General features: G+C 49.6%; 2 protein-coding genes and 1 long non-coding RNA gene across 3 annotated transcripts; 2 read left to right on the forward strand and 1 right to left on the reverse strand.

The window, feature by feature from the left end:
• Positions 1–21: 21 nt before the first annotated feature.
• On the forward strand, positions 22–10,614 carry PLAGL2 (PLAG1 like zinc finger 2). Its single transcript, XM_049869437.1, has 3 exons — positions 22–110; positions 5,437–5,808; positions 8,546–10,614. The coding sequence occupies exons 2-3, from the start codon at positions 5,549–5,551 to the stop codon at positions 9,774–9,776; spliced, it is 1,491 nt and encodes a 496-aa protein (XP_049725394.1). The 5' UTR covers positions 22–110; positions 5,437–5,548; the 3' UTR covers positions 9,777–10,614.
• A 1,024-nt stretch (positions 10,615–11,638) lies between these two features.
• Positions 11,639–13,571, reverse strand: LOC126067484 (uncharacterized). The gene is made up of 3 exons (XR_007515415.1): positions 13,296–13,571; positions 12,692–12,780; positions 11,639–11,767 (listed from the first exon to the last, which is right to left on the reverse strand). It is a non-coding gene; the product is annotated as an uncharacterized LOC126067484 (long non-coding RNA).
• Positions 13,572–14,425: 854 nt separating this feature from the next.
• LOC126067335 (putative testis-specific Y-encoded-like protein 3) lies at positions 14,426–23,357 on the forward strand. The gene is made up of 2 exons (XM_049869136.1): positions 14,426–14,490; positions 15,644–23,357. Exons 1-2 carry the CDS (start codon positions 14,426–14,428, stop codon positions 16,920–16,922), a joined length of 1,344 nt encoding a protein of 447 aa, XP_049725093.1. The 3' UTR covers positions 16,923–23,357.
• Positions 23,358–24,713: the final 1,356 nt, after the last annotated feature.

Here is a 24,713-nt window from a genome sequence, read left to right on the forward strand (position 1 = left end):
GGCTCCCACAATGCACCGCACAATGGCCCGACCGCCGCCACTACCGGGGCCTGAGCGGGCCTGGCGGAGCCCGAGCGCGGCCCGGCCCGCAGCACGGGGCCCGGAGCGCGGTGAGTGCCGGCGAGGACCCTGGGGGACGGCGGGGAGCGGGGCGGGGGGCCGTCTTGTTGCGCCCGCGCGCCCAGTACCCGGCGCGGCGGGGCCCCTCATCTAGGGCCCCTCAGCGCGGTCGCCCACACCCCAGACTGGGGGCCCCTCCGCGTCAACCCGGACCCAGATACGCCCCAGGGTGACCAAAACTATTCCTGAATCCGATACCTAGGTGTAGAGGAACCCGAATAAACCCTACTGGCCCCCTCTCAGAGACCTGGAGACGCAGCCCTGAGGGACCCCCACTCCCGACCCCCAGGCGTCCTGGAGTCCCAGATAACGCGCAGCTGACCTTACCAGGGACCCGGGTCTGGGGGACGCAGATAAGCTGCACCTGCTCCCTCCCCTCGGACACGCCTACTCAGGTCCGCATAACCCCCTCTTTTCTACTCCAAATAGTCTCCTCTTTATCCTCTGTTTCCATTTCCAGACCTGCATAACCGCTTTTGAGGCTTCGCTCAAATACTTCGGTCTGGAGGACCCAAATAAACGCTACCTGTAGTTGCCTCCTCAGCGGCCATGTCCCCAAACCTTAGACATCATCTTCCATTCGGATACCCATTTTGAGACCCTCTTGCAATTCAGAGAATTTATTTCTCAGTATCCTTAACCCCAGGGACCCTCCAGCCCTTATGATCCTCCTGTCTTTCTTTTGGGGTTTTTTAAAGACCCGGATAACTTGCTCATGATTCCTTGCCATACTTGCCCTTCTTTACCATCTCTCGGACCCTCTCCAGACTTCTTCCTGAATTTCTTTCTTTTCTCTGGCTGCCATCCACCCCCATCTCTCCCAGCCCCAGGGGTATTTAGCCTTCCTACTACACAGTGGGGTGGTCCAGAAGCTGGCTTCTGAGCCAGGCTGTGGCCCCGGCTCAGTAGGGAAGAGGGACCTGTAAGGCAGAGGATAAGCAGGCAATTGGGTTGAAGCAGTTGGTGCTTTCACCTGCAGGTGTAGCCTGTCTCCTGGCTTGTGTTATTTTCCAGCTGTCAGCCTGGGACTGTCTGAGCTGGCCTTGAGTTTCCAACACTCCCCTCCACCCAAGGTGAAGCCACCAGCTGGAGTAGGCACCGTAAAAGTGGGGCTGTGGTGCATAGCAGCCATTTGCTCAAGGCCTCGCCTCCCCAGGAGTTGAAGGCAGTGGGAACCAGGGGAGATAGTGAATTAAAGGGACCCCAAAGAGGGCCCATCTATACTGGCAGAAAAACTATCCATCCGAGAGTAAATGCAACCTCTGTTAATCCTGTTTGATGTCTCTTGGAATGATGCAAGTCATTGAGACTCCAGCCTCCCTGTAATTTAATTCTCCCACCACTTGAGTGTGTGTTGGGGGCGGGGGAGGAGGACAGCTATTCCCTTCTCCCTTTCCTTCCCAGTTTTCCAGCCAACCAGTGTGTCTTTGGATTTGTTTCTGGTGCTCAGGTTGGGACCTGGTCCCCCCCCCCAGTCTATTTATAATTTCCCAGTTGCTATTTTGGGCTCTGCTTTAGGGAAGGTTCTGTCCACCATAAGGAACGTTCCTGGGTGTGTTTCCTCCTCAGCAGGTGTTGAATTGAGTTCTTCAGATCCCCAAGTAGCTCTTGGGCAGGAGGGATAAAAGCTATTTTAGGGTAGTCAGTGAAGTGGAGCTGTTAATCCTCTGTGGGTCTCTCTGGTAAAGAACACTCAGAGATTAACCCTTTTCTTGCTGCAGGGGACTATGAACAGTTTGTGGGGAGACTGGGAGAATTCAAGTGAATTCCCACAGAAGGTGGGAACATGCAACTCAATACCAAGGCAAAGATAATAACTCCCTTTTGTTGGGCACTTACAGGGGGCCAAACCCTGTGCTTAGCCCTTTGCATACCTGACTAAAATAATCCTCACAACAAGCCTGTGAGGTAAGTATTTTTAGGTTTACAGATGAGGAAACAGACTAATAATGGAGAAGGAACGTAGTTTCTATAGAGATGATGTAACACCATAAAAACTAGTTTCGTCAGAGGTCAGCAAGCATCATGGCACACACAGAAGATAGACTGGGAAGCAATTTGTCTCTCCTTTGGCTTCCAGAGAGCGCCATGCACAGTTTTTGGCAGACAGTCCAATTTGGGAACGGAGCCTTAATAATAAAAGAAGTTCCTAAAGTAAGCATTTGGGAGAACTCTAGCCCAGGAGATGGTGCTGGAGGAAGGTAAAGTAAGCGGGGTTGGTTGGTTAAAGGGGATGTGCTGAGGGTTAGTTGTGAGGGAAAAGGGGAAGGCTGCATTCTGGGGAGATATTGGGAAGGGAAGGAAACTTACTGTGAGGCCTGAGAAATATTAATAACATTAAAGGAGGGGGGAAAAAAGAAGTGCTACCCTGGCCCAGTGCAGGAAAGGCAGATGCAGTTTAGGCCTCACAGGGGGAACTGCATGTATTCAGCACACATTTTGTGGCAGGCACTTTGAAGAGTCACTTAATTTGCCACAAAAATCCTATAGGTAGGAAGAAGAAATGTTTCAGAAATTAGAGAAACTGAGGTTCAGAGAAATAAAGTAACCTGCCCACAGTTTCATGGCCGGTAAGTGGAAGCTCTTCTGATAGCAAGTCCAAGGTTCTTTCCATGCTACCTCCCTCTTCAGATCAGGTGCCAGAAGAAAGGCTGAAAATACAGAGTTATACTGGTAACTGGGAGGGATTGTGTTTGTTTTATGGGAACAGGTTCTGTCAGCTTCTTTATAGTTGTTAAGGTTAGAATGTGAGACCAGAAGAACAGCTTTGAAAGAGAAGCAGAATTCTTTCAAAGTTTTGCTGAGGAAGGAGAAGTCTGAAGGAACAGGTCTTCTGATTATGTGAGACCAGCCCAGCTGTCTCCCTGGTTCAGAGGAGTTTGCAGACAAAGGACCGGGAAGAGAGACTAGACCCCCAAAAGGGTTCCCAAGGTAACACTAGTAGCTTTGGTTTTCCAACAGCCTGCCAGTGACCGTAGGTAAGGGCTTCACTGTGCCTTTTTTAAAAGCTTAAAGGAGTAGGATGAGGTTATTTGGTTGTTTTCTTTTTAAAGCCACTGCCAATTAAATGCAGATCAAGGCGAGCACATGGCTGCTGCCCTCCTCCTTTGGTTCTCTGTATCAGTACAACCTCGTGAGCTCGCCTTAGCCACCACCAACCTCTTTCCTAGAAGCCCATTACTCACTCTTTCAGTAACAGCACACTAAACTGCTGTGTCTTGTTTGTGCTTGTACAGGAGAACAGATGAGGTGGACGTGTGGGAGGTAGGGGACGTACCGTTCTCTTTCTGAGTTTGTGTGGAGTTTCCAGGGCTACGCTTCCCTCTCACATATCAGCCAAAGTGATGCGACTTGCTTCCATTCCCTCTGGCTGCCATTTCCCAACTTCCTAGAGACTGAGGTGCATGATTTCAGACATCAAGGAGGACCACAATTTGACTTGGAAGTTAGGGGGAAAACTCCCCCCAAAGTGGATGTACACACTCATGCTCTCGCTCCCCTTAGTTCCAAGGTATATAGTAATTGCTGGTATTATGAACGGGTAATTCCACTCTTGAAAAGGAGGAGGGAACTTAAACAATGAAGGCCACACATCAGAGGCCTTTGAGGTTTATAGTGAAGCAGGCAAATATGCCGTGATGACTCGAAGGCTTAAGTGGGACTAGCTTTTAGTGCTACCTACCCCTCCCCAGCATGTGACTCATGCAAAATGCAGCCACCTTTGTGCAGATCTTTCTGGGCAAATCACTCGTGATGGGGAAATGTTTATCATATTACATTGCAGTGTTTCTTCAACAAGAGGAATGGCTCCTGAACAGGACACAGCTCGTGTTAATGAAGAGCAAAGCTCTCTGGGGCATAAACCTACTGATCCCATCATCTCGTTCACGGCCAGTCTGTTGGATGAAATGGTCACTGTAAGCAGCAGGTGCTAATGAGCTGAGCAAGCATTCTCTGGCCCACAGTTAGTTTGTGTAGTTGGAGCCCTCTCCAGATGCTCACGGACAATCCCCAGACACCCCCTTTGCGCCCTTCACATAGAAAAGCCTCATGATCAAATTTTGGCAGACTTCTTTAAAGGGAATCCCCCTGTTTTAGCAGGTTGCTTTGTGGTTGGTAATCTGTGGTGAGCTTAAATGAGTATGAAATTTGGTCTGTTGTCCCCCTTTTGAGCATCAGTACGGTGACTCCCATCCTCTCTTTCTCTGACTTGGTGCCAGGAAAGGAGTTTTGTCATCCTTTGCTCGAGTCCGCCCACTACCATTTCTACCCAGTAAGAGAAACACTCAGAATTCAGGATTTTGGCGCCCCGCTTTGGAAGGGCTGCGAACCCATAAGTTAGCCCCTGAGAATCAACTTGTATTCATTGGCTAATTTATCCATCTAAAAAATGTTGAGATTCATTGTCTGGGTGATTGGCATATGGAGATGGAAGAGAGATGGTCTGAGTCCTTTAAAGAATCAGAGTCTGACGGAGGAGACTAAGCAATTCAGCAATTCCGTGTTCATAATGGAGAAAGGTACGCATGGCCTGAGGATCCGCAGGAAGGCCTCTGAGTACCTCTGGGTGTTGGGCAGGCTCTGCTTAGGAGGCATGGTCTGGGCCTCGAGATGAAGAGGCCCAGAGAGGTGGCAGAGATCAGGCTGGGACCAGTACTGGCTAGGGGAAATGCCGAGAGCCTACCACTGCCATCTCAGACAGAACCTCCGGATGGTGGCGTGCTGCTAAGAAGCACATTCAGCCCCAGATACTGATGCGGGGCTGAGCTTCCCGGGTGTAAATTTCTTAAGTAAAGGCTTCTCTTTCCTTCTTCTCCGTTGCCTTTTGGGCATTTTATTGCTCCTTAGCACCTTCGTGAAGAGAATTGTGAAAAGCAGTGGATGGGGTGGGGGAGGGAATAGGCTGAGGAGGAGGAGGAGGAACTGCTATCTCTAGGTTTAGTGGAAAGGATGTAAAAGCAAAGTCAAAAGAGAAATTTTGGAGCTTTAGGGCTTTTACTTTCTCAGATTATCTCAGTTCTTATTAGACTAGATGGTACTAATAATAATAGTTACCACCAAGCACTTACTAGGTGCCCAGCCATCTGCTAAGTGCTTTAGATTCATTATCTCAGTTAATCTTGAAAACATCCTTACGATTTAGGGGATCATTACGCCCATTTTATCGATGAGGAAACGGTTCAGTGAAGTAATTTGCTGAAAGTCACACAGTTTTTAAGTGGAAGGGCTGGGATTGGAACGGGGATCTGTCTGCCTCCAGAGCTCATGCTTTTCATGGCATTGGGCTCACTAACACCAGGTGTTCTGATGTTTCAGGTGAAGAGATTGTTTTCTGAAGGCTGCGTCGAAGGCTGTGACAGCAGAGAGCCCATGTGGAGCTGATGGGGAGGCTTTCTGAATAACATGGCCCTTCGCCATTAGCCTTGCCATGACCACATTTTTCACCAGCGTCCCCCCCTGGATTCAAGATGCAAAGCAGGAGGAGGAAGTGGGCTGGAAACTAGTTCCCAGGCCTCGGGGCCGGGAGACGGAGAGTCAAGTGAAATGCCAATGTGAAATCTCGGGGACACCCTTCTCAAATGGGGAGAAGCTGAGGCCTCACAGCCTCCCTCATCCAGAGCAGAGACCGTATAGCTGCCCTCAGCTGCACTGTGGCAAGGCTTTTGCCTCCAAGTACAAGCTGTATAGGTAGGTGGCACTCCCAGACCTCTTTTTGCCCCAGGGTCCCCAGAGGACAGAACTACAGACCCCACTGAATGTGGGACTTTATTTGTGGCAGAAGAGTGAAGAGTAATTTGTCCCATTTATGTCCCTTGAATGCCAACCATTTGGGATTACTCACTAAAAAATAACGGGAGAATTTTTTAGACACTAGACTATATAGTGTCCAGCAGCCATGAACAACCGAGACTGAACAGTTTTTTCAATACTACTTTCTCTACCCCCATCAGTGTAGTGATGAGAACATTAGCTGCAAGGTAGGAATAAGTCTTAGAACTTTAGGAGGAAAAGGAGACCCTCTGGTCCAGTCTGTAAATTTTAAAGTGGAGGCTTAGAGAGGGTAAGTAAGTTATGTGAAATTACATAGCTTCTTAGGTGCCAAGCTAAATTCCAGGTCCTGCAGTGCCTCTTCTACTGAACCAGCCTGACATTTGGATTGTTACTTCTGTCTCTGTCAGGGGCTTTTCTGAAATTTGTAAACTAAGAACCTCTACTTAAAGCGAAATAGAATATAAAAGTCCTGGAGTAAAGCAGATACGACAGAGCAGCTTTGGTGCTTTGGTGGGCTGGGAGCTCTGGTCAGAAGTTATTTGGATTTTATCCTTGCCTTTCTATCAGAGAAACCGTGAGCATACCCTTCTCAAATGAAATAGGCCTGATACAGTCCTCCAACCATCCATTCATCTACCCAACTGTTTACTGAGCTCCTCCTTTATATGAGACAACAGTGGTCAGTGCTAGGGACAGAGTAGTAGACAGATGGGGGTGCTGTCCCCCGTGGAGACAGACAGCAAACAAGTAAATACGTGAACAAGATGACCACAGAGAGCCTCAGTTCCTTGTCTGGAAAACACAGTTGATATGGAAAGAACTAGAAGAGGTGAAGGAGCAGTCTGGTGGCCAGGACTGGCCTCATGACTGTTCTCTTATCCTCAGAAATGTTTTGATTCTCTCTGTGCTCCTATATCGTACGTGGACTCCAGTCAGGGTATCCTGCTAGACTCCCTTAGTGCCTGGGTATCAGTGGGAGGCTGCAGGAAAGGTTCTGGTCCAGGGAGCAGGAGCCCTGACTCTGCCAGTAAACCACTGTGGGACCTTAGGGAAGTTATGAAAACTCTTTTGCCTCAGTTTCTTCACCTGCAAAATGAGGGAAATGGAGTGTAGGTCACTCAGCACCTCCCCCTTATGTGTTGTGGCAATTGTGTCACAGGAGGTTAATAATAACCCTTATAAAACCAACCCAGTGGCGTCGAGTCGATTCCGACTCATAGCGACCCTACAGGACAGAGGAGAACTGCCCCGTAGAGTTTGATGCTGTACTACAGACAGCTGCTGCGGCGTAGCTGAGTACCCCCAGGCTTGGAGAAGGCCTATGCTTAAATCTGGCCTCTGTCACTTACTGCTGGTGGCGGGGGCTGCCCTGTGCGTCAGCCTCCTCACCTGGAGAACAAGGTTAATGACACAGCTCACACAGGGCCTGGCAAACAGTGAGCCCTCGAAGTTGTGCAGAGCTGACTTGGAATGTACGGCGGAGCTGTGAATACAGTTCCTGGACTCTGAGTTGCTTTCCAGCCAGATGGGAGCAGGTAAACCAAGGGACACTGAGGTGCCAAACCATTAAAACACTTTGAAAATGTAATGGTTTATGTGGCAAGCAATTCAAATGGTGCAGATGGGCAAGTGCTGAAAAATGAATTGTCCTCACACTCGAAGTCACTATTCCTCTGTTCTCCTCCCCAGACGCAGCCAGTGGGGTTAGTTTCTTTTGTATCATTCTTGAGACATTTAAATATGTATTCCTTTGCCATTTTAATTTTCAAAAGGAATTGTAGTGCACACACTGTATTTCACTTTCCCTTTATTGTCTCATTAAAAAAAAAATAAAAGCCCTTATTTTTTAAAGCAGTTTTGATTTACAGAAAAATTGTACAGAAAGCAGAGAGTTCCCATGTATCCTCTCTCCTCCTGCACAGTTTCTCCTGTTACTTACATCTTGCATTTGTGTAGTACATTTGTTCTACTGATGAACCAATTTTGGTACATTATTGTTAACTAAATAGCTTACATTAGGGTTTACTGTTTGTATGGTATAGCACTGTGTCATTTTTTTAAATTTAAATTTTATTTAAGGAAATTTACATGATTCGAAGTTGGTACTAAAACGTATACAGCGAAAATTCTCCATTACACCCAGCCGTAAACCACCCCGTTCTTCTCCCCATAGGGAACCAGGCTGTCATTTCTTACATATCCTTCTAGAAATACTTGAAGGATATACAAGCACATGCACATGTGTTTCCCCCTGTTGTTATGTACATAATTCCATTCTACACATACTGTTCTGCCTCCTTTTCTCCATTCCATGTATCTAGGAACTTGTCGCCAGTGGGTACATACAGGCTGTTTCATTTTTTTATAATTGTTGACTCTTTGTGGACTTAGTATAATTTAACCAGCTCCTTATTGATGGATTCAGGTTTCCTGATTTTTTGCTGCTACAAACAGTGGTGCAAAGAATAGCAGTATGTATGATTTTGCATGGTTGCAGATACCTATAGAAGATAGTCGGCATAGTAGTCTGTTCTCTGGCTTTACCATAATTTTTGGATCTCGTTCCCCGTTAATAGATATCTTGGTTGTCCAGCCAGCCCTTGTGATCTCCTCTCTTTCTGCTTTCTCCTCTGTCCTCCATTCCCACCCCCAGGCACATGGCCACCCACTCAGCCCAGAAACCCCACCAGTGCATGTATTGTGATAAGATGTTTCACCGCAAGGACCATCTGCGGAACCATCTGCAGACCCACGACCCCAACAAAGAGGCCCTCCACTGTTCTGAGTGCGGTAAGAATTATAATACAAAGCTGGGCTATCGGCGCCACCTGGCCATGCATGCCGCCAGCAGCGGCGACCTCAGCTGCAAGGTGTGCCTGCAGACCTTTGAGAGTACCCAGGCCCTGCTAGAACACCTGAAAGCCCACTCACGCCGTGTAGCAGGTGGTGCCAAGGAGAAAAAGCACCCCTGCGACCACTGTGACCGACGATTCTATACTCGTAAGGACGTGCGGCGGCACCTGGTAGTACACACGGGCCGTAAGGACTTCCTGTGCCAGTACTGTGCCCAGCGGTTCGGCCGCAAGGACCACCTGACGCGGCATGTCAAGAAGAGCCACTCGCAGGAGCTGCTCAAGATCAAGACAGAGCCAGTGGACATGCTAGGTCTGCTCAGCTGCAGCTCCACCGTCAGCGTAAAGGAAGAGCTGAGCCCTGTGCTGTGCATGGCCTCTCGGGACATGATGGGGGCCAAGGCGTTCCCTGGCATGTTGCCCATGGGCATGTATGGTGCCCACATCCCTACCATGCCCAGCACGGGCATGCCACACTCCTTGGTGCACAACACGCTGCCCATGGGTATGACCTACCCTCTGGAATCCTCACCTATCTCTTCCCCAGCTCAGCTCCCTCCAAAATACCAGCTTGGATCTACCTCATACTTGCCCGACAAATTGCCCAAAGTGGAGGTGGATAGTTTTCTGGCGGAGCTTCCCGGAAGCCTGTCTCTCTCGTCTGCCGAACCCCAGCCCGCCTCACCTCAGCCGGCGGCAGCTGCGGCCCTCCTTGATGAAGCACTGCTCGCCAAGAGTCCCGCCAACCTCTCTGAGGCCCTCTGCGCTGCTAATGTGGACTTCTCCCACTTATTGGGCTTTCTTCCACTCAACCTGCCCCCATGTAACCCGCCTGGGGCCACAGGAGGCCTGGTCATGGGCTACTCCCAGGCCGAGGCACAGCCCCTGCTTACCACTTTGCAGGCTCAGCCTCAAGATTCCCCAGGGACTGGGGGGCCTCTGAACTTTGGGCCTTTGCACTCCTTGCCTCCTGTCTTCACCTCTGGCCTGAGCACCACCACCCTGCCTCGTTTCCACCAGGCATTCCAGTAGCCCCCAAGGAAGCCCCCAGCTCAGTCTTTGGCTCTGTCAGGGAGCCTCAATACCCATCCCATCCTCATCCCCCATGAAGGCAGCTGAGCTTTCAGAGCTGGGTTCAAAGAGAAATTCCAGTGTCTATGTGGAGCACTTGGTTTGGGGGTTCAGGCTCTAGGATCAATTCTAGGAGGAGCCTTGAGCCCCAACCCCGTGAAAAGATCTTATACCATAGGACTTCAGGTTTTTTTTGTTTTTTTTTGTTTTTGATCTGAATCGGGAGCCACACTTAGCCCTCTCCCTCTCCAAAGCATCAGAACCTCCTTTTCTTTGGGGAAGGGGGAGGCCTCTTGGAGATGTAGAAACAGTGAGGGTTTCACCTTGGATGACCTCGAGAGAAATAGCCCAAGAAGCCCGCCTTCTGGTTCCGACGTACAGACCCGACAGCGCTCAGTTGGTCATGCCCTGCTGCGGAGGGTCACTTGGCTCCATGGTCTGCCTCCAGCCACGGGCAGGAGAGGGCCTCTGTCCTCCACTTCCCTACCCCTCCTGCACCAACACCTCCATTTTCAGTCAGTGTTGTTCAGCAACGGTACCGTTTACAGAGTCGCCTCAGACATACCATTTCACCTCCCTTCCCTGAGCTGTTAGCCTTAGAGTGATTGCAGTGAACGTTGTTTACACACCGTGAATCCATTCCCACCAGTCCATTCCAGTTGGCACCAGCCCGAACCATTTGGTACCTGGTGTTAACTGGAGCCCTGTTTACACGGCGGAGTCGGGTCTCACTGACTTCTCTTCACTTGAGGTCACATTTTTCCCCTGTGGGGAAATAAACTGACTTTGGACTGCTTCAGTCTCTGCCATCTTCCATGACTGCGTCAGTTCCTGCCTTCCTCGGCAGTGTCCACAGGAGACAGGCAAGAAGATCGGAGCAGTTTCTCACAGGTCTGCAGTTCTGTTTTTCTTCCAAGTACATCATGACCCCCTCATCCTCTTCCTTTTAAACTGGAGAAGGGAAGACGTGAAAGGCATGCCCTCTACCGTCACCTCCCATCCCTACCCTGTCCTGAACATCAGGAGCTATTACTAGTTTTGAAAGGAGGGACTGTGGGTTCTAGGGTGGTGTGGATAGCAAAGGAGAGGGCGTGAACCCCTAATTTTTCTCTCTCCTACGTATCGCTTTTCCAGAAAGCTGTGGGTTGTTCGAAGAAGAATTTTCAGAAAGTTGGGACTGGGCAGATAGAGTTGAGTCCTAACCTGTGGTTCCATTGTTGCCTCCAGTACCCAACTTTTTCTCAACCATAGCGTTTCTCCCGTCTTCTCCATTTTGTAGGCCTCACGGGCTCAGGGCCACTGTACATAGGCTCCTCTCTGCTCTCCATCAAAGAACTTCCACCTTAACCTAGTGGCCTCCCTCGGTTTTGCCCCCGAGTACCCAGCAAGGTTTCTTGCACCAAATGATTAGTTCTTTTCTGACTTGTGGGGCTTCCCTGCCACATACAGCAGAGCCCTTACCCAGAACCCAGCCCAGTCCCATCCCTACTTCAATCTCAGTTCTGTGTGGGCTTTGCCCTTCCCACTGTGGGAGGGAGGCAGCTCAGGGACCACCATTGTGGGACCCTCTTGGGACACCTCCCCTCTGATTCAGAAACACACTTCTACCTCTTCACTGTTAACTCCTACAGATACAGCCAGCAGTTTCTGGCACTTTTCTCAAGCAGGTGCCTCATGCTGGCTTCTCCGCTAGGGTTTCAGGACAGACTACCAAGGACCTGCCTCGTCACTCAAGCCTCAACCTCCTTCCAGTCTAACCCCTTTTCTGTCTAGAAATCACTTTGGTTTACCATTGGGAACTGAGCAGGTCCAAGACCAGGCTTCTGCTCCTGCCCAGGCCAGTAATCCTTGTTTGAGGTGAAAACCTTAAAACTTAGCTCCTCCGGTCCCTGATTGGAAGCAATATGGAATGAATAAGCATGTTTTCATTTAGGCAGGGTAGCTTGGGATACCTTAAAACAACAACAAAAAGATAAAAATGTCAGGCAAGTTACGATCAGACTAGGCAATTTGCTTATAAAAATTACTTTCAGTGAGTCCCAGGGACTAGGAAGATTTATTATTAAAAAAAAAAAAAAAAAGCGTCCACCTTGGTATGTAGCCACCACCTACATGCTGTGCATGTTATTGGGACTCATAGGAAATGGTATGTTGAAATCCAAGCGCGGTTCACTGCTGCCATTCTCCTTGCTGTGCCTGGTCTTTATCACTAGACCCAGCAATAGTTCTTACACTCCCTGCCACCTTCTCTGTACCCTTGGTTCACAGAGGCAAATGGGCCTTAGAATGTAAAGCCCCAGGCTATAAAAGGAGTCCTCTCCTTTCTGCCTGCTCTTTACTTCCCCTTGAATTCTCTTCCTCCATTAGTGATGCTGGTAAACTCATACAGACAAAGCAACTATTTAAAACCTTGTAACTGGGGCCTCGCTCATCTTTGTTTTTTCTCCTCCCTTCCCCTCCTCACTTCCCTTCTGTCCTCTTCCTTCTTCCCTCAGTGGCCTCACCATCCACTAGGAATCTCCCTGTCACTGTGAAGTTTGCTGGTGCAGAGGAACATCTGCCATTGCCTTTTTTGGACCATGGCCACCCAGCTGTTTCTTAAACCTCCCTTCCCAAAATTAAAAAAAAATAAAGCCTCATTGGCCTGGTCGTTCCAAGGATAAGAACACCTGTATCCTACGCTCAGTGCTCAAACCCACTTCAGTATCCTTACTGAGGCCGTAAGAGCCTGAGGGGCATCTGCCCAGGTAGCAGCCGTGGCATGTGGCAAAGACCAAACAGGGACCACAAAAAGGGGTGATGTCCCCTTTCCCTGCCACCTCCCCCAGCCTCTGTCACCAATGAGCTGCCTTGAACAGGGGTAGGGCCCCTCTAACCTTCACAGTAGCTGGTCAGGGATGGCTGTAGTCCTGGAGGCCAAGGGTGACATGCCCAGGTGTGTCAGCTCAAAGGATCTCTGCATCATCTTTAAGAGGTGGGAGGCAAGGAAAGGAACACCAAGGAGTTTTTTTTTTTTTCCCCCATAAACCTTTTACAAATGGCATTTTGTTAATGGAAATCTGGGAAGCAGGTGTGATTAATTTTTTGCTCGTAGGTAATTGTCCTAAGTTGAAAATTTCCCACTGCCCTGAACTTTCCCTAGTAGCCCTTTAAATTCCTCCTCCCCTTTTGGTAGCTGTTTTCTCCACCCTTTACCTTCCCTCTTATCTAGGAGCTGTTTTTAAGCACGATTTTTTTTTTGAACAGTTTATTTTGTACAGGATCAATATTTTGCTTTTTAACAAGGATATTTATGTAATAAGAAACTTTGCCTTAGGCAGGTGTTGGCCAGAAAAGTCCAGATTCCTCTGGGACCCCATCCTGGCCTCTCCTGGAGCTCTGAACCTGCTGTGGAAGGAATTGGCTGCGACCTTTGCCACTGGAGAGTAGGGTCTGGGGAGAGAGGAGGGGTACACCAGCCCTAAAGAGAGGAGAACTTACCACGGTCATCTAGTACCTCCGTGGAGGGCTTTGGAAAAAGTATTCCAGTCCAATTCTTTAGGCGTCAGCCGACTTTCTTAGCTGATTCTCCGCATACACACTCCTCCACCTCTGAGTATTCGGCACTAGAACTCCCGAAAACTCTTCTTAGGCCCTTCCCTTCCAGTGGTCAAGGCTTTGGAGCCACTCCTTTGTAACGCCAGATTATTTAAAGAGAGAAAAATACAAGACAAAACCTTCTAGCACTTTGTAAACACAGTAAATAACCTCTTGGAGTATTTTTGGCTTTATATAAAACAAGGTTTTTATTGTAAAATATAAGTGCCATTAGAAAATGCACAGGGCGTATCTTTGTTAAAGTAGATTTTTCAATGTTTTACAGAATTACATTTTCAAAAAAAGTTTTTATAATGAAGTTGTTTATTAAAAACTTCTGAATGATGTGTTTGGAAGTTGTGAACCTTTCTGATGGGGGAGGGTTGGAGACAGACTGGGGAAGAATTGGAATGTCCAGACATCTTCAGTAGCCCAGGGATTGGTGAGTGTAGGGCAGAGAGTTAACAACTCCTCACATTAGCACCTTGTACAACTCTGTACTTTTAAATGAAAATGTCTTAATTGGATGTCTTTGAGGTAGGTGGCATCATTTTATCAGTTAAAAAGTCTTGGATGCAAGGGTCAGAAAATCAAATTCTTAATTGGCTTAAGCAGTGCAATTTCATGTAACCGAAAATGCCTGATGTAAAGCAGTCTGTAGGATTGATCCAGCAGCTCAAACGTGGTTGGTCTCATCGTTCCTGTTTCTCTCTGCCCCATCTTGTGCAATTGTGACTTCAACTTCAGGCCGTGCAGAGGGGCTTCTCCTTTTGTGTATGAGTAGAAGGCTGCCATGATTCTAGACCTCTCATTCTCACACAGTGCTGACCAGGAGCAGAAAGGGACCCTTCCCAGGCTCTGTTAGAAAAGGAGTCCTTTTGTTCACAGAAGCCCCAGTAAACATGTTTCACTGGCCCTGATGGAGTTCTGTGCCATTCTAGAACCAATCAGTATAGCCAGTGATGACAAGGCTAAGACGAGGGGAGAAGTGATTTCCCAGAGGAAGTTGCAGGTACTATTAAGATGAGGAATGGATGTTGGTTGTCCAAGAAAAGACAAAGGTCTACCGTAGTCACCCGCTGCCTAAGATCTACAGCTGGTAAGTGACAGAGCTAGGACCTGACCTTGCCCACGCTTGTGCCCAACCATTGGGTTCAGGCACTGTTGAGGCTGACAGATACTCACCTGATGGCATTGCTTGGCCAGACCCTAATGTAGATAGTCATCATCATCCTGGGCCCTGTCCCTTGTGCTGAGATCCTCCCATCCCTCAGACTGAACTGGCTTTTCTGTGGCCTGAAGCCAGTGTTATAGAGCCAAGTAATGCCGTTTACTCTCAGGACCCAGCCCAAGTGCTTGTGTTAATATACAGGTGTTTTGTGTAAAAGGCAGTGGGCTGATCCTTCATCTCTTTGGCCTTCCATTATAATTGACAAATGTTAGCTGTCCACCCCAGGGAACAGCTAGAGAAGGGGGTTTATCTTATCCCCTGGGTGGGAGAAGACTGAAGGCTTTCTGGAGGAGGTGGCAGGGGGTTCCAGGCAGAAATGGGGGCATTGGGAGTACTGACCACTCCCTCCCCCACAGCTGAGACCACAGGAGTGCAGCTGTATTTGCAGGGTCAGGGCTGCAGGGTCTGGTCCAACCAGGGTCTTAGCTTACCCAAGAATACAGCTTGCACTCTGGAGTTTGTGTTTGTGAGTTGGCTAGCAAAGAGCAATAGCCCCTGGGCCTAGGACAACAGATGAAGCAAGACCCGCCTCCTTGCAGCCACCCAGCACAGGAAGATCCAGTCATACGGGGGAACCCAGACAGATACCCACTTGCTCCCTCGTTTGCAGTACTGTAAGACCTTTCTTGCCCCAGGCCTTTTCATTCCGACCTGTCATCTGTGGCTCCCAGTTTGAGTCTGGTCAGTCTCTTCCAAAGCTACCTCTTGAGTCCTCTGTGTATGCCTGAATAATTTATCCTGTACAAGGTGCAAGTGTCACACAGCTGTCCCAAAGCCACAGTCGAATTTGGGAGCCGAGCGAATCCCACCTGTCCACCCAAATCTGGGGAACACTAATCACCTGGGCGTAGTGGCGTGATCAGGGCTTAAGTTTGTCCCTTGGTGCCTGCTCCAAGCTGCTCCTTGCTCGGTTCACCCCTGCACTTCTCCCTCAACCGCCAGCGCCCTACTAATCTGGGGCCAGTTCTGGCCGTCGCCCGCGATCGCGTCCCCACCGGGCAGTGCCCTGTCCCTCTTCTAGTCCTCCAGGCCCCCCTCACATCCGAGAAACCCCTGCGAATCACATCCGGAAAGGGTGGGCGCAAGGGGCGGAGCGCGCTCCGGAGAAGAACGCACCTCCCCGACTCCCACCCGCCGTCCCGCAGCCGCTGTCAGCCGCCCCCTTTTCCAGAGCCGCCTGTGTCGCCCGCGCGCCCGAGCCCCCCAGGCCACAGGTCCCACAGGTGATGGCAGAGAAAGGCGCTGGGGGCCTGCAAGCCGACGCGTGTCCGCCGGCCGGCCCCAAGGCCCTGGCCCGAGAAGCGAGGTCGCGCGGGCACCCCGACCCGGCCGCGGGCCCTGGGAGCGCCCCGCCTGCCCCAGAGCGCCGGGAAGTGGCCTCCGTGGTGACTGGCCGGAGCCTGGAAGACGGTCCTGTCGGGGACGAGGCCCCAGAAACCCGTGGCGCAGGGTGGGGGGGCCGGGCGGGAGCCAGCGGGAAGGCCGAGGAAGTGACGACTGAGGAGGGCGCCATCTTCATGGAGGAGGTGGAGAAGCCGCAGGTGGGGGCGGAGGAGGTGGGGGAGGAGAAGATGGAGGTGTTGGAGAAGCTGGTGGCGGAGGAGAAGCTGGAGGTGGTAGCGGAGGAGCAGGAGGTTCCAGGGCCCCTGAACGTTGATGGCCCTGTCGTGGACCCACTGGAGGCCATCCAGTGGGAGCTGGAGGCGGTGAGTGCCCAGGCCGACCGGGCCTACCTCCGGCTTGAGCGTAGGTTTGGGCGGATGCGCCGGCTGCACCTAGCCCGGAGGAGCTTCATTATACAGAATATTCCAGGCTTCTGGGTCACCGCCTTCCTGAATCACCCGCAGCTGTCAGCCATGATCAGCCCTCGAGATGAAGACATGCTCGGCTACCTGATGAATTTGGAGGTGAGGGAGCTCAGGCACGCCAGGACCGGCTGCAAGTTCAAGTTCCGATTTTGGAGCAACCCCTACTTCCGGAACAAAGTCATCGTGAAGGAGTATGAATGCAGACCCTCAGGCCGGGTGGTGTGTATTGCCACTCGAATCCGATGGCACCGGGGCCAGGAACCCCCCGCCCTCGTACACAGGAACCGGGACACCGTCCGCAGCTTCTTCAGCTGGTTCTCACAGCACAGCCTCGCCGAGGCCGACAGGGTTGCCCAGATTATTAAAGAGGACCTGTGGCCCAACCCTCTGCAGTACTACCTGCTTGGGGATAGGCCAGGCGGAGCCAGGCAGGGCCTAGCACGGTGGCCCATAGAGGTCCCTCCTAGGCCCTACGGGTTCCAGTCGGGCTAAGTCCTGCCCTGGGACATGCTCCCTACCTAAGACTCCCTTCAGTCTCCTGTGGACCTGTGCTTAGGCTGATGAGGGGCCCCCTACCATCTCCTTTCTCCTCTGAGCATTCTGGCTCCTCTGGACGTTCAGTTCAGTGTACTCAGCTCCCAGATTGTGGCCTTCGTGTTTCCACGTGTGCTTCTGTGCCAACATCACGTTGCTGTTACATGCCAGTGCTGCAGATGTGCATGTCATTTGACCCTCACGGCCTGGACCTATCCGTCATGGCCTTCCCATCCATTTTTGACATGGGCGCCTATGAGTCATTGCTAGGATGACCAGTGCATCTTTGAGGCCTCCTACTTCAAGCCTACAACATGCTGGGCTTTTCCTTCATGCTGGCTGTGATCATGGTGGCCTCACACATGGGCTGTGGCAAGCTAAGCCTCATCACCCAAGATGAAGCAGGTTCATTTGGTGCTGGCTATCTGCCAGACCTAGACATTCCACGGCTTCAGGACCACAGGCTACGCTACCACCAACTAGACTGTTGGGCATCTGGCAGAATGGACATGCGGCTAGCAGATGGCTACTGAGCATGGAGAAGGCCAAGGGCACGAAGCAGAGGGCAGTGCGTTCTTTGTGATCACCCTGCTCTTTCTACTCCTGTGTTTGTCCTACATCGTGGCCTATCGACTGTGAAGGTCTGTGCCATGCTCCACCAGCACCTGGCAAAGACCTTTTGGATGAGTTTTGCCCAGGCTGCCGTCAGCCCTGTTCCTGACCCGTGGTCTACAAGGACCTCAGGAACTACCTGTGGGCCCAGGTGGGCCACCTGTCAATGCACAGGAGAACTACAACTCCCCTCGCCCAGGAACTCTGCCAGGCTGGTTTATTTGGGCATGTGCTTGAGGCAGGGGCAAAGACAGCATTCCTTCCAGGAGCCCACCTTCATGGGCCCCAGTCACTGGACCCATACGGCATTCAGGCTTTTTGCCTCAGTGTTTTCCAGCTGCCAGGCTGGGGGTGCTGGGAAGAGGTATTTCTGGTCATGAGGCCTGTCTACACCTGCCCAGAAACAGAAGGAAGAAAAAAAAAAAAACTAAAGAAACAAGGTTTTTACAAACAGCTAAGGAGACAGGCTTTCTTGTTGAACTTTCCTCTCTCTCTCTCTCTAGAGGTCCAGAAAGTAGACTGCCCCTCTGCTCCTTTAACAAGACCTAGAACCTTCGAGGGGGCCCATGGAGGGCTGCAGGACAGAGAGACCAGGCAGTCCAGGCCCACAGGAGCAGGGAGAGTTCATTGTTCCTATGCTGTGTTCTTTGAGACTAACTTTAGCCCAACTCCACTTTCTTCTCCCTTTCCTCCAAGCCTCCCTCTTCCCAACCAGGCTTGCGGGCTGTTGTCTCGTGTCTCATTTCTGGGGGGCTTATGACATTGTCCAGGTCCTTCCCACGAAGGCCTTGCCTGTGCTCCCAAGGACCCAGGGAGACCTTAGCCCAAAGTGATGGGGAGGGCAACAGAAGCCACAGCGCAATGGAAAGGCAGGAGTGGCAGAGAGCATGCGGGGTGGAGGGAGGAGAGCCCCTGAGTTTTCCTGCCTTTTTTGATTCACCAATACCTTTTGTAAATTAGAAAAACCCGTAACAGAACAATGTAACTTTAGAGGTTCTCTTCCTCTGTCCTTTTCTCTCGTTCTCTCTCTTCCTCTCTGTCTCTTTCTCTGTCCAGGTATAATGTTGAGTATGTAGGAAATGAATGCTTTTTATTTTGCCGCTGTTAAGTAAGACTCTCTGCATCATCCCTTTATCCGTTTCAGTGGGGTGGGGAAATTGAGCCGCATAGGCCTGCTTGTTGCTTTTAGTTGAGAACATTTACAAGAGTATCAGTGTAATTTTTCTGTGCCGTTTGGAAACTTATGACTATTCACGATTGTTATCAAGTTACTGTGGCCTGTTACTATAACTGTACTTAGAAGTGGAGTTTGAAGAAGGTGGTTTTGTAGGATTTAAGACTGGGCATTGTTACCACGTTCTGTGAGAAAACCTCCCAAAAGAAATCTAACTCTGGGTGGTCTGGATGATTCTGTGCCCTGGTGGCTGTGTTGTAATGGCACCACTATGATGTCTCTGCTTCTAAACAGAAATATTTGTGAGGTGGCTTTGTCCAGTCAGAAGAGGATTGATGGCACCTTGTCTTCTATATGCATGATAAAAAAATAAAATGAAAACCTTTATATCTGGCGGGGGGAAACAGCTTAGATCATGTACTCGCCCTGTCCAAAACCCTCCACTGGCAAAACAATCCTACTTTCTTATCATGGCCACAAAGCCCTGTATTTTCTGTCCTGCTGACTACCCCCGTCAGCCACCCTCCATCATTCCTTTTACACCTGCCCCTGGCCTCTCTGCTGCCCTTTAAACACCAAGCATGTTCCATCCTCGAAGGTTTTACACTTGCTTTTCCCTCTTTCTGGAATTTTCTTCCTCCAGATACCCTCTTCTCTGGCTCCCTCATTCGTTCTGGCCTCAGTTCAAACATCACTTCAGAGGCCTTCCCTGGCCTGCCTGCCTAGAATGATTCTCCACCCTTCCCATCTCCCATCCCTTCCAGATTTTTTCCATATCACTTGCTACTCTCTGAAATGATATTGTTTTATCTTTCCCCCTCTAACGTGTGTCAGAACAAGGGCCCATCTATCTGCTGTTTTGCGCCATGTGGCTATGTCCAGCACCTCAATAATTATTTGTTTTGTGAATGACTTTATCCAGTCATGTCAGTATTATGCTAAAAACAAACAAAAAAACAACCAGAAACCAGCTGCCAGTAAGTCGATTCCAGACTCATGGCGACCCCGTGCGTGTCAGAGTAGAACTGCACTCCATAAGGTTTTCAAATGGCTGATTTTTCAGAAATGGATGGCCAGGCCTTTCTTCCAAGGTGCCCCTGGGTGAGCTCAAATCTCCAACCTTTAGTTAGCAGCAGAGCACGTTAATCATTTGCACCACCTAGGGTGCTAAACCAAAAAAAACAAACTTACTGCCATTGAGTCGATTCCGACTCATAGCAACCCTATACAAAACAAAGTAACAAGGCATTCTTCCTGTCCAGAGGCTTTAAGTTGAATGGAGAAGGGTGGGAGGAGATGAAGGGTGACCATATAACTTGTCATCCAGCTGGAACGCATTTGGAAATGAAAGGGAGTGCTACTAATAATTACGCCAAGAGGCCTAAACTGGTATGTAATGGTCACCCTCAGGAGACAGAATACAACTAAGTCCAGCTTGGCATATAGCTTACTCCAACTGAATGTGATATGGGACCAGAGGGTGCAGACTTCTTTGGAGAAGGGACACTGGAGCTGGCCTTTGAGGACTAGGCAGTTGTTGAGAAAGTGGGGTTGGAGAAGAGAATTCTCAGCAGAACAAACAGCATGAGCAAAGGCACTGGGTATGAAATTACAGGATGTGTTCAGGGCACAGCAAGTGCCCTGGGTGTGGCTGCATGGGGAAGGCAAGGCTGGTGGGTAGGTTGAGACCCACTTGTGAAAATAGGAACTCTGAATGCCAAACCAAGGCATTTACTGCAGACAGTGGAGAGGGGTATCAGGCATGGTTCAGAGAAGAGGGGAACTCACACAGGGCAGCTGGAGTTAAGGGGAGGTGTTTACAACTTCATTTCTCTAGTGTCTTCAGTTTGAACCTTATCCATCTGTCCAGGTGGCAGCTCCTTCAGAAAGTCGCCCATGATTGCCCCAGCCCACAACTACTACCACCTCCCAAGTACAATCTAAAGCCAGAATTTTGGGCACCCTTGCCTGGCCAGGCTCCACCCTCTGGGTGTCTCTTGTGCCGAGCACCTGTCATTGACACTCCCTGGGGAATCAGAGTGAGCCTCTAAGCTCCCGGTGATCCTGGAAGTTGGTGTTCACGTGGTTTGCTGCCCATACCTGGTGGCTGGCAGGTGCATGTCGGCTCCAGCAGCCCAAATCTGGACCCAGCTGCACCTCAGGCCTTGACAACGGTGCTTATCTGCTCTCTGCTGCATGGCACCTTCCATCACACCATGGCTGGCCTTGTCAGGGGCATGTCCCAGCCACTTTCCTAATGTGGGGAACCCACTGCTGCTTGCTCTGATTCACTCACCTGTTTATTCACACATGTTAGCATCCCGTATGTACTGGGCACTGGGGCTACGAGATGACTGTTCTAGCTTCTCTGCCTTCAGTGAGCTCGCGTCCAATGGCAAAGCTGAAAAACAATGAGACGTTCCGCTAACATTTACTGAGCACCTGCTCTGTGCCAGGTGCTTATATGGACAGTCAGCAGCCAGAGTGGCCTCTAAACCTAGGACAGGCCATGTCCTGCCTCTGTTCCAATCACTCCAAAGGCCCGAGTCTCACAAAGTGCTCCCCGTGGCTCTTCTACTTCACCTCCTATGCCACTCCCCTCCGTATCTCTTTCCAGCTACACCAGCCTCCTGCTGGTTCTCAAGCCTGGCTCAGGACCTTCTTGCTTGCTGTCCGTCTGCCTGGAGCTGCCTTCTCCAGATATTTGTACAGCTGGTTCCGCTCTTCAAGTCTCTGTTCAAATGTTACGATTTCACCTCTTCAGGGAAGACTTCCCTGACCACCCTTCCTGAAAAACGCCCTGCCCCTCTCCCTTCCCTTTCTCTGATTTGGATTTTGTGGCACTTCTGACCACTTGATATTAGATTGTACATTCATTCATTCGCCTTGTTCTCTATGTCTTGGGGACTTTGTTTGCTGCTGTGTCCCACTCACCTAGAATAGTGCCCGACACAGCCTGGGGCTCAGTAACTCTGTGTGGAATGAATGAATGCCTCACACCCTCAAGGAGTAGCAAGGTCGTCTGGGTGGGCGAGGGCAACAGCATGTACGGAGGCGCAGAAGCCCCGTGAGGGTCCTCCCCAGGGCTTGAAACTCTCTGAAGGCAGCTCTCCTCCAGTCATTGGAATTGAGGCAGTAAATGTCTCCGGGTCCATTTCCCAGTCCCCACTGTGGAGAGATGGCCACCTGGCTTAGACCTGCTGCAAGGGCAAGGAAGGAGGTCAGGGTGAGACGGGTACTTCCTGCGCAAGTGGGAAGAGCAAACACAAGGCTCTGACTCCAAGGTTTTGCTCACCTTCGGTCTCAGGCCTCTGCACTATCTTGTTGGCCTGGGAAAGAACTTTGGACGAGTTCTTTCCAATCTGAGAAAAATCTATCCAAAACTATGGCAATTACTGGTAATCGGCAACTGGCCTGATTACAGCTCTGGGGACTTTGAAATTTTCCTCCAAGGATACGATTTCAACACAAAAATTCAAGAAAGTCCCACCTTGTCCTTGCTCAGCAGGAAAACTAAACATTGACTTGGGTTGATGAACTTTGAGGCCCCTTCCTCACAGGTTCCACTATCAGAGCTGACTCAGGATTGCAAGGGCGAGGGCTATGGTGAGCAGGCACCCCGGGCTGTGGTGGTGCGTGCCCCGGGCAGCTCTTGACAACACCTTGCGGCCTTGACAGCTCTCCCCTAGTTTCCTCATCAAACGGAGAAACTTCAAATTTCTTAGAACTCATTGCCATTGACTTAATTTTGACTCACAGTGACCCTGTAAGACAGCGTAGAAATGCCCTATAGGGTTTCCTGTAAATCTTTCAAATTCCTCAGAAGGTGCCTCCTCTCCACATGCACCGCCTACTCACCTCTCCTGGCCTTGTCTGTGTTGCTCTCCCAGTCTGAATGTTCGCTCATGCCTCTTTCCCTAACTCTTGTCCATTTTTCAAGATTCAGCTCAGGTGCTACTCATCTCTGGCCCTGGCTACCCCAGGTCACCCATCCCTCGCTGAGGCCACACTGTGTTGGATAAGCCTGGTTATTTGTGTTCCCCCACTGTGCTGAGAACTCTCATGAGAGCGGAGATGTGTCTGTCTTGTTCACGCCTGCCTTCCTGAACCTAGGCTAGTGCCTGGCACACAACAAAACCAAATCCATTACTGTCCGGTCAGTTCTGACTCATGGCAACCCCATGTGTTTGGAGTAGAACTGCTCCAAAGGGTTTTTGAAAGGCCGTGGTTTTTCAGAAGCAGATTGCCAGTCCTGTCTTCAGAGGTGCCTCTGGGTGTGTTCAAATTGCAAACCTTTCAGCTAGTAGTTGAGGGCTTAACCATTTGCTACACCCCGGGAGCCAAAAGTGTGGTATTGGCATAAAAGTAGACAAATGAATGGAACAGGATGCAAATTCCAGAAATAAATCCACACATTTATGGACAATTTTTATCGAAGGCACAAAGGCAAAGGCAAAAGGATAGCCTTCTCAACAAATGGCACTCAAACAGGCGGATTTTCATATGCAAGAAAACACATGTGGATCCATACCTCATATATATTGTATATTAAAATTGCCTCAAAATGGATCATAGACCTAAATGTAAAACCTAAAACTATAAAACTTCTAGAAGAAAACATACGAAAAAATCATTGTGATCTTAGGTTAGACAAAGATGTCTTAAATATGATACCGAAAACAAAGTCCATAAAAGAAGAAATAAACTGGACATCATCAGAATTAAAACTTCTCTTCAAAAGACAGTTAAGAGAATGAAAACACAAGCCACAGACTGGGAGAATATCTTTGCAAAACATATCTGATATATCCAGAATATCTAAAGAGCTCTTAAAACTCAGCAATAAGGAAACAAACAACCCAATAAAAAATGGGCAAAAGGTTTCAACAGACACTTCACCGAAGATACATGGACAGTAAATAAGCACATGAAAAGATGCTCAATTTAATTTTTCATTAGGGAAATGCAAATTAAAGTCACAATGTGATACCACTTTATACCTGTTACCAACACCCAGTACCATCGAGTCAGAATGGCTAAAATGAAAAAGACTGACCATAAACCGTGGTGGCATAGTGGTTAAGTGCTACGGCTGCTAACCAAAGGGTCGGCAGTTCGAATCTGCCAGGCGCTCCTTGGAAACTCTATGGGGCAGTTCTACTCTGTCCTATCGGGTCGCTATGAGTCGGAATTGACTCTACGGCACTGCGTTTGGTTGGTTTATACCAAGTATTAGGATGTAGAGGAAATGCGACTCATATATTGCTGGTGGGAATGCAAAATGGTACAACCACCTTAGGAAAAAGCTTGGCAGTTTAAGTTAAACACACACGTACCATATGACCCAGCCATTTCACTGCTAAGTACTTACCCAAGAGAAAAGGAAATGTCCACATGAAGACTTGTACATAAATGAAACGTTCATAGCAGCTTTATTTTAAGGGTTAACTGGAAACAACCCAAATGTTTGTCAACAGATGAACAGATAAATTGTGGTATAGCCATACAATAGAATATTACTCCGAAATTAAAAAAAGGAACGAACTATTGATACATATAACAACATGGATGAATCTTAATTGCTGAACGAAAGAAAAAAAGAATACATACTGATTCCACAGAGCTCTGGGAAATGCAAACTAATCTATAGTAACAGCAGCTCAGTGGTTCCCTGGGGGTGGAGAAGGGCTAGAGAGCAGAACAACAAAGGGGCATGAGGAAACTTTTTGGCTGATGGATACGTTCATGATCTTGATTGTGATGATGGTTTCATGTGCATTAAAACTTATCAAAATGTGAGGCCCATAAAACAATAATACGCATAGCTCAACAATGTATACGAGACTAAATGGGCACACCAGCCCAGGGGCAAGGACAAGAAGGCAGGAAGGAGCAGGAAGGCTGGATGAACGGAACTGGGGAACTCAAGGTCAAGAAAGGGAGGGTGTTGACACATGGTGGGG

Source organism: Elephas maximus, chromosome 25, assembly GCF_024166365.1.
Source record: "Elephas maximus indicus isolate mEleMax1 chromosome 25, mEleMax1 primary haplotype, whole genome shotgun sequence".
Lineage (NCBI taxonomy): Eukaryota > Metazoa > Chordata > Mammalia > Proboscidea > Elephantidae > Elephas > Elephas maximus.

Coding starts and splice junctions, on each gene's coding strand:
- LOC126067335 (XM_049869136.1), top strand. CDS start 14,426: ATGTTGGTTGTCCAAGAAAAGACAAAGGTCTACCGTAGTCACCCGCTG. Junction 14,491..15,643: donor CTGCCTAAGATCTACAGCTG/GTAAGTGACAGA, acceptor TCCCTCTTCTAG/TCCTCCAGGCCCCCCTCACA.
- PLAGL2 (XM_049869437.1), top strand. CDS start 5,549: ATGACCACATTTTTCACCAGCGTCCCCCCCTGGATTCAAGATGCAAAG. Junction 5,809..8,545: donor TCCAAGTACAAGCTGTATAG/GTAGGTGGCACT, acceptor TCCCACCCCCAG/GCACATGGCCACCCACTCAG.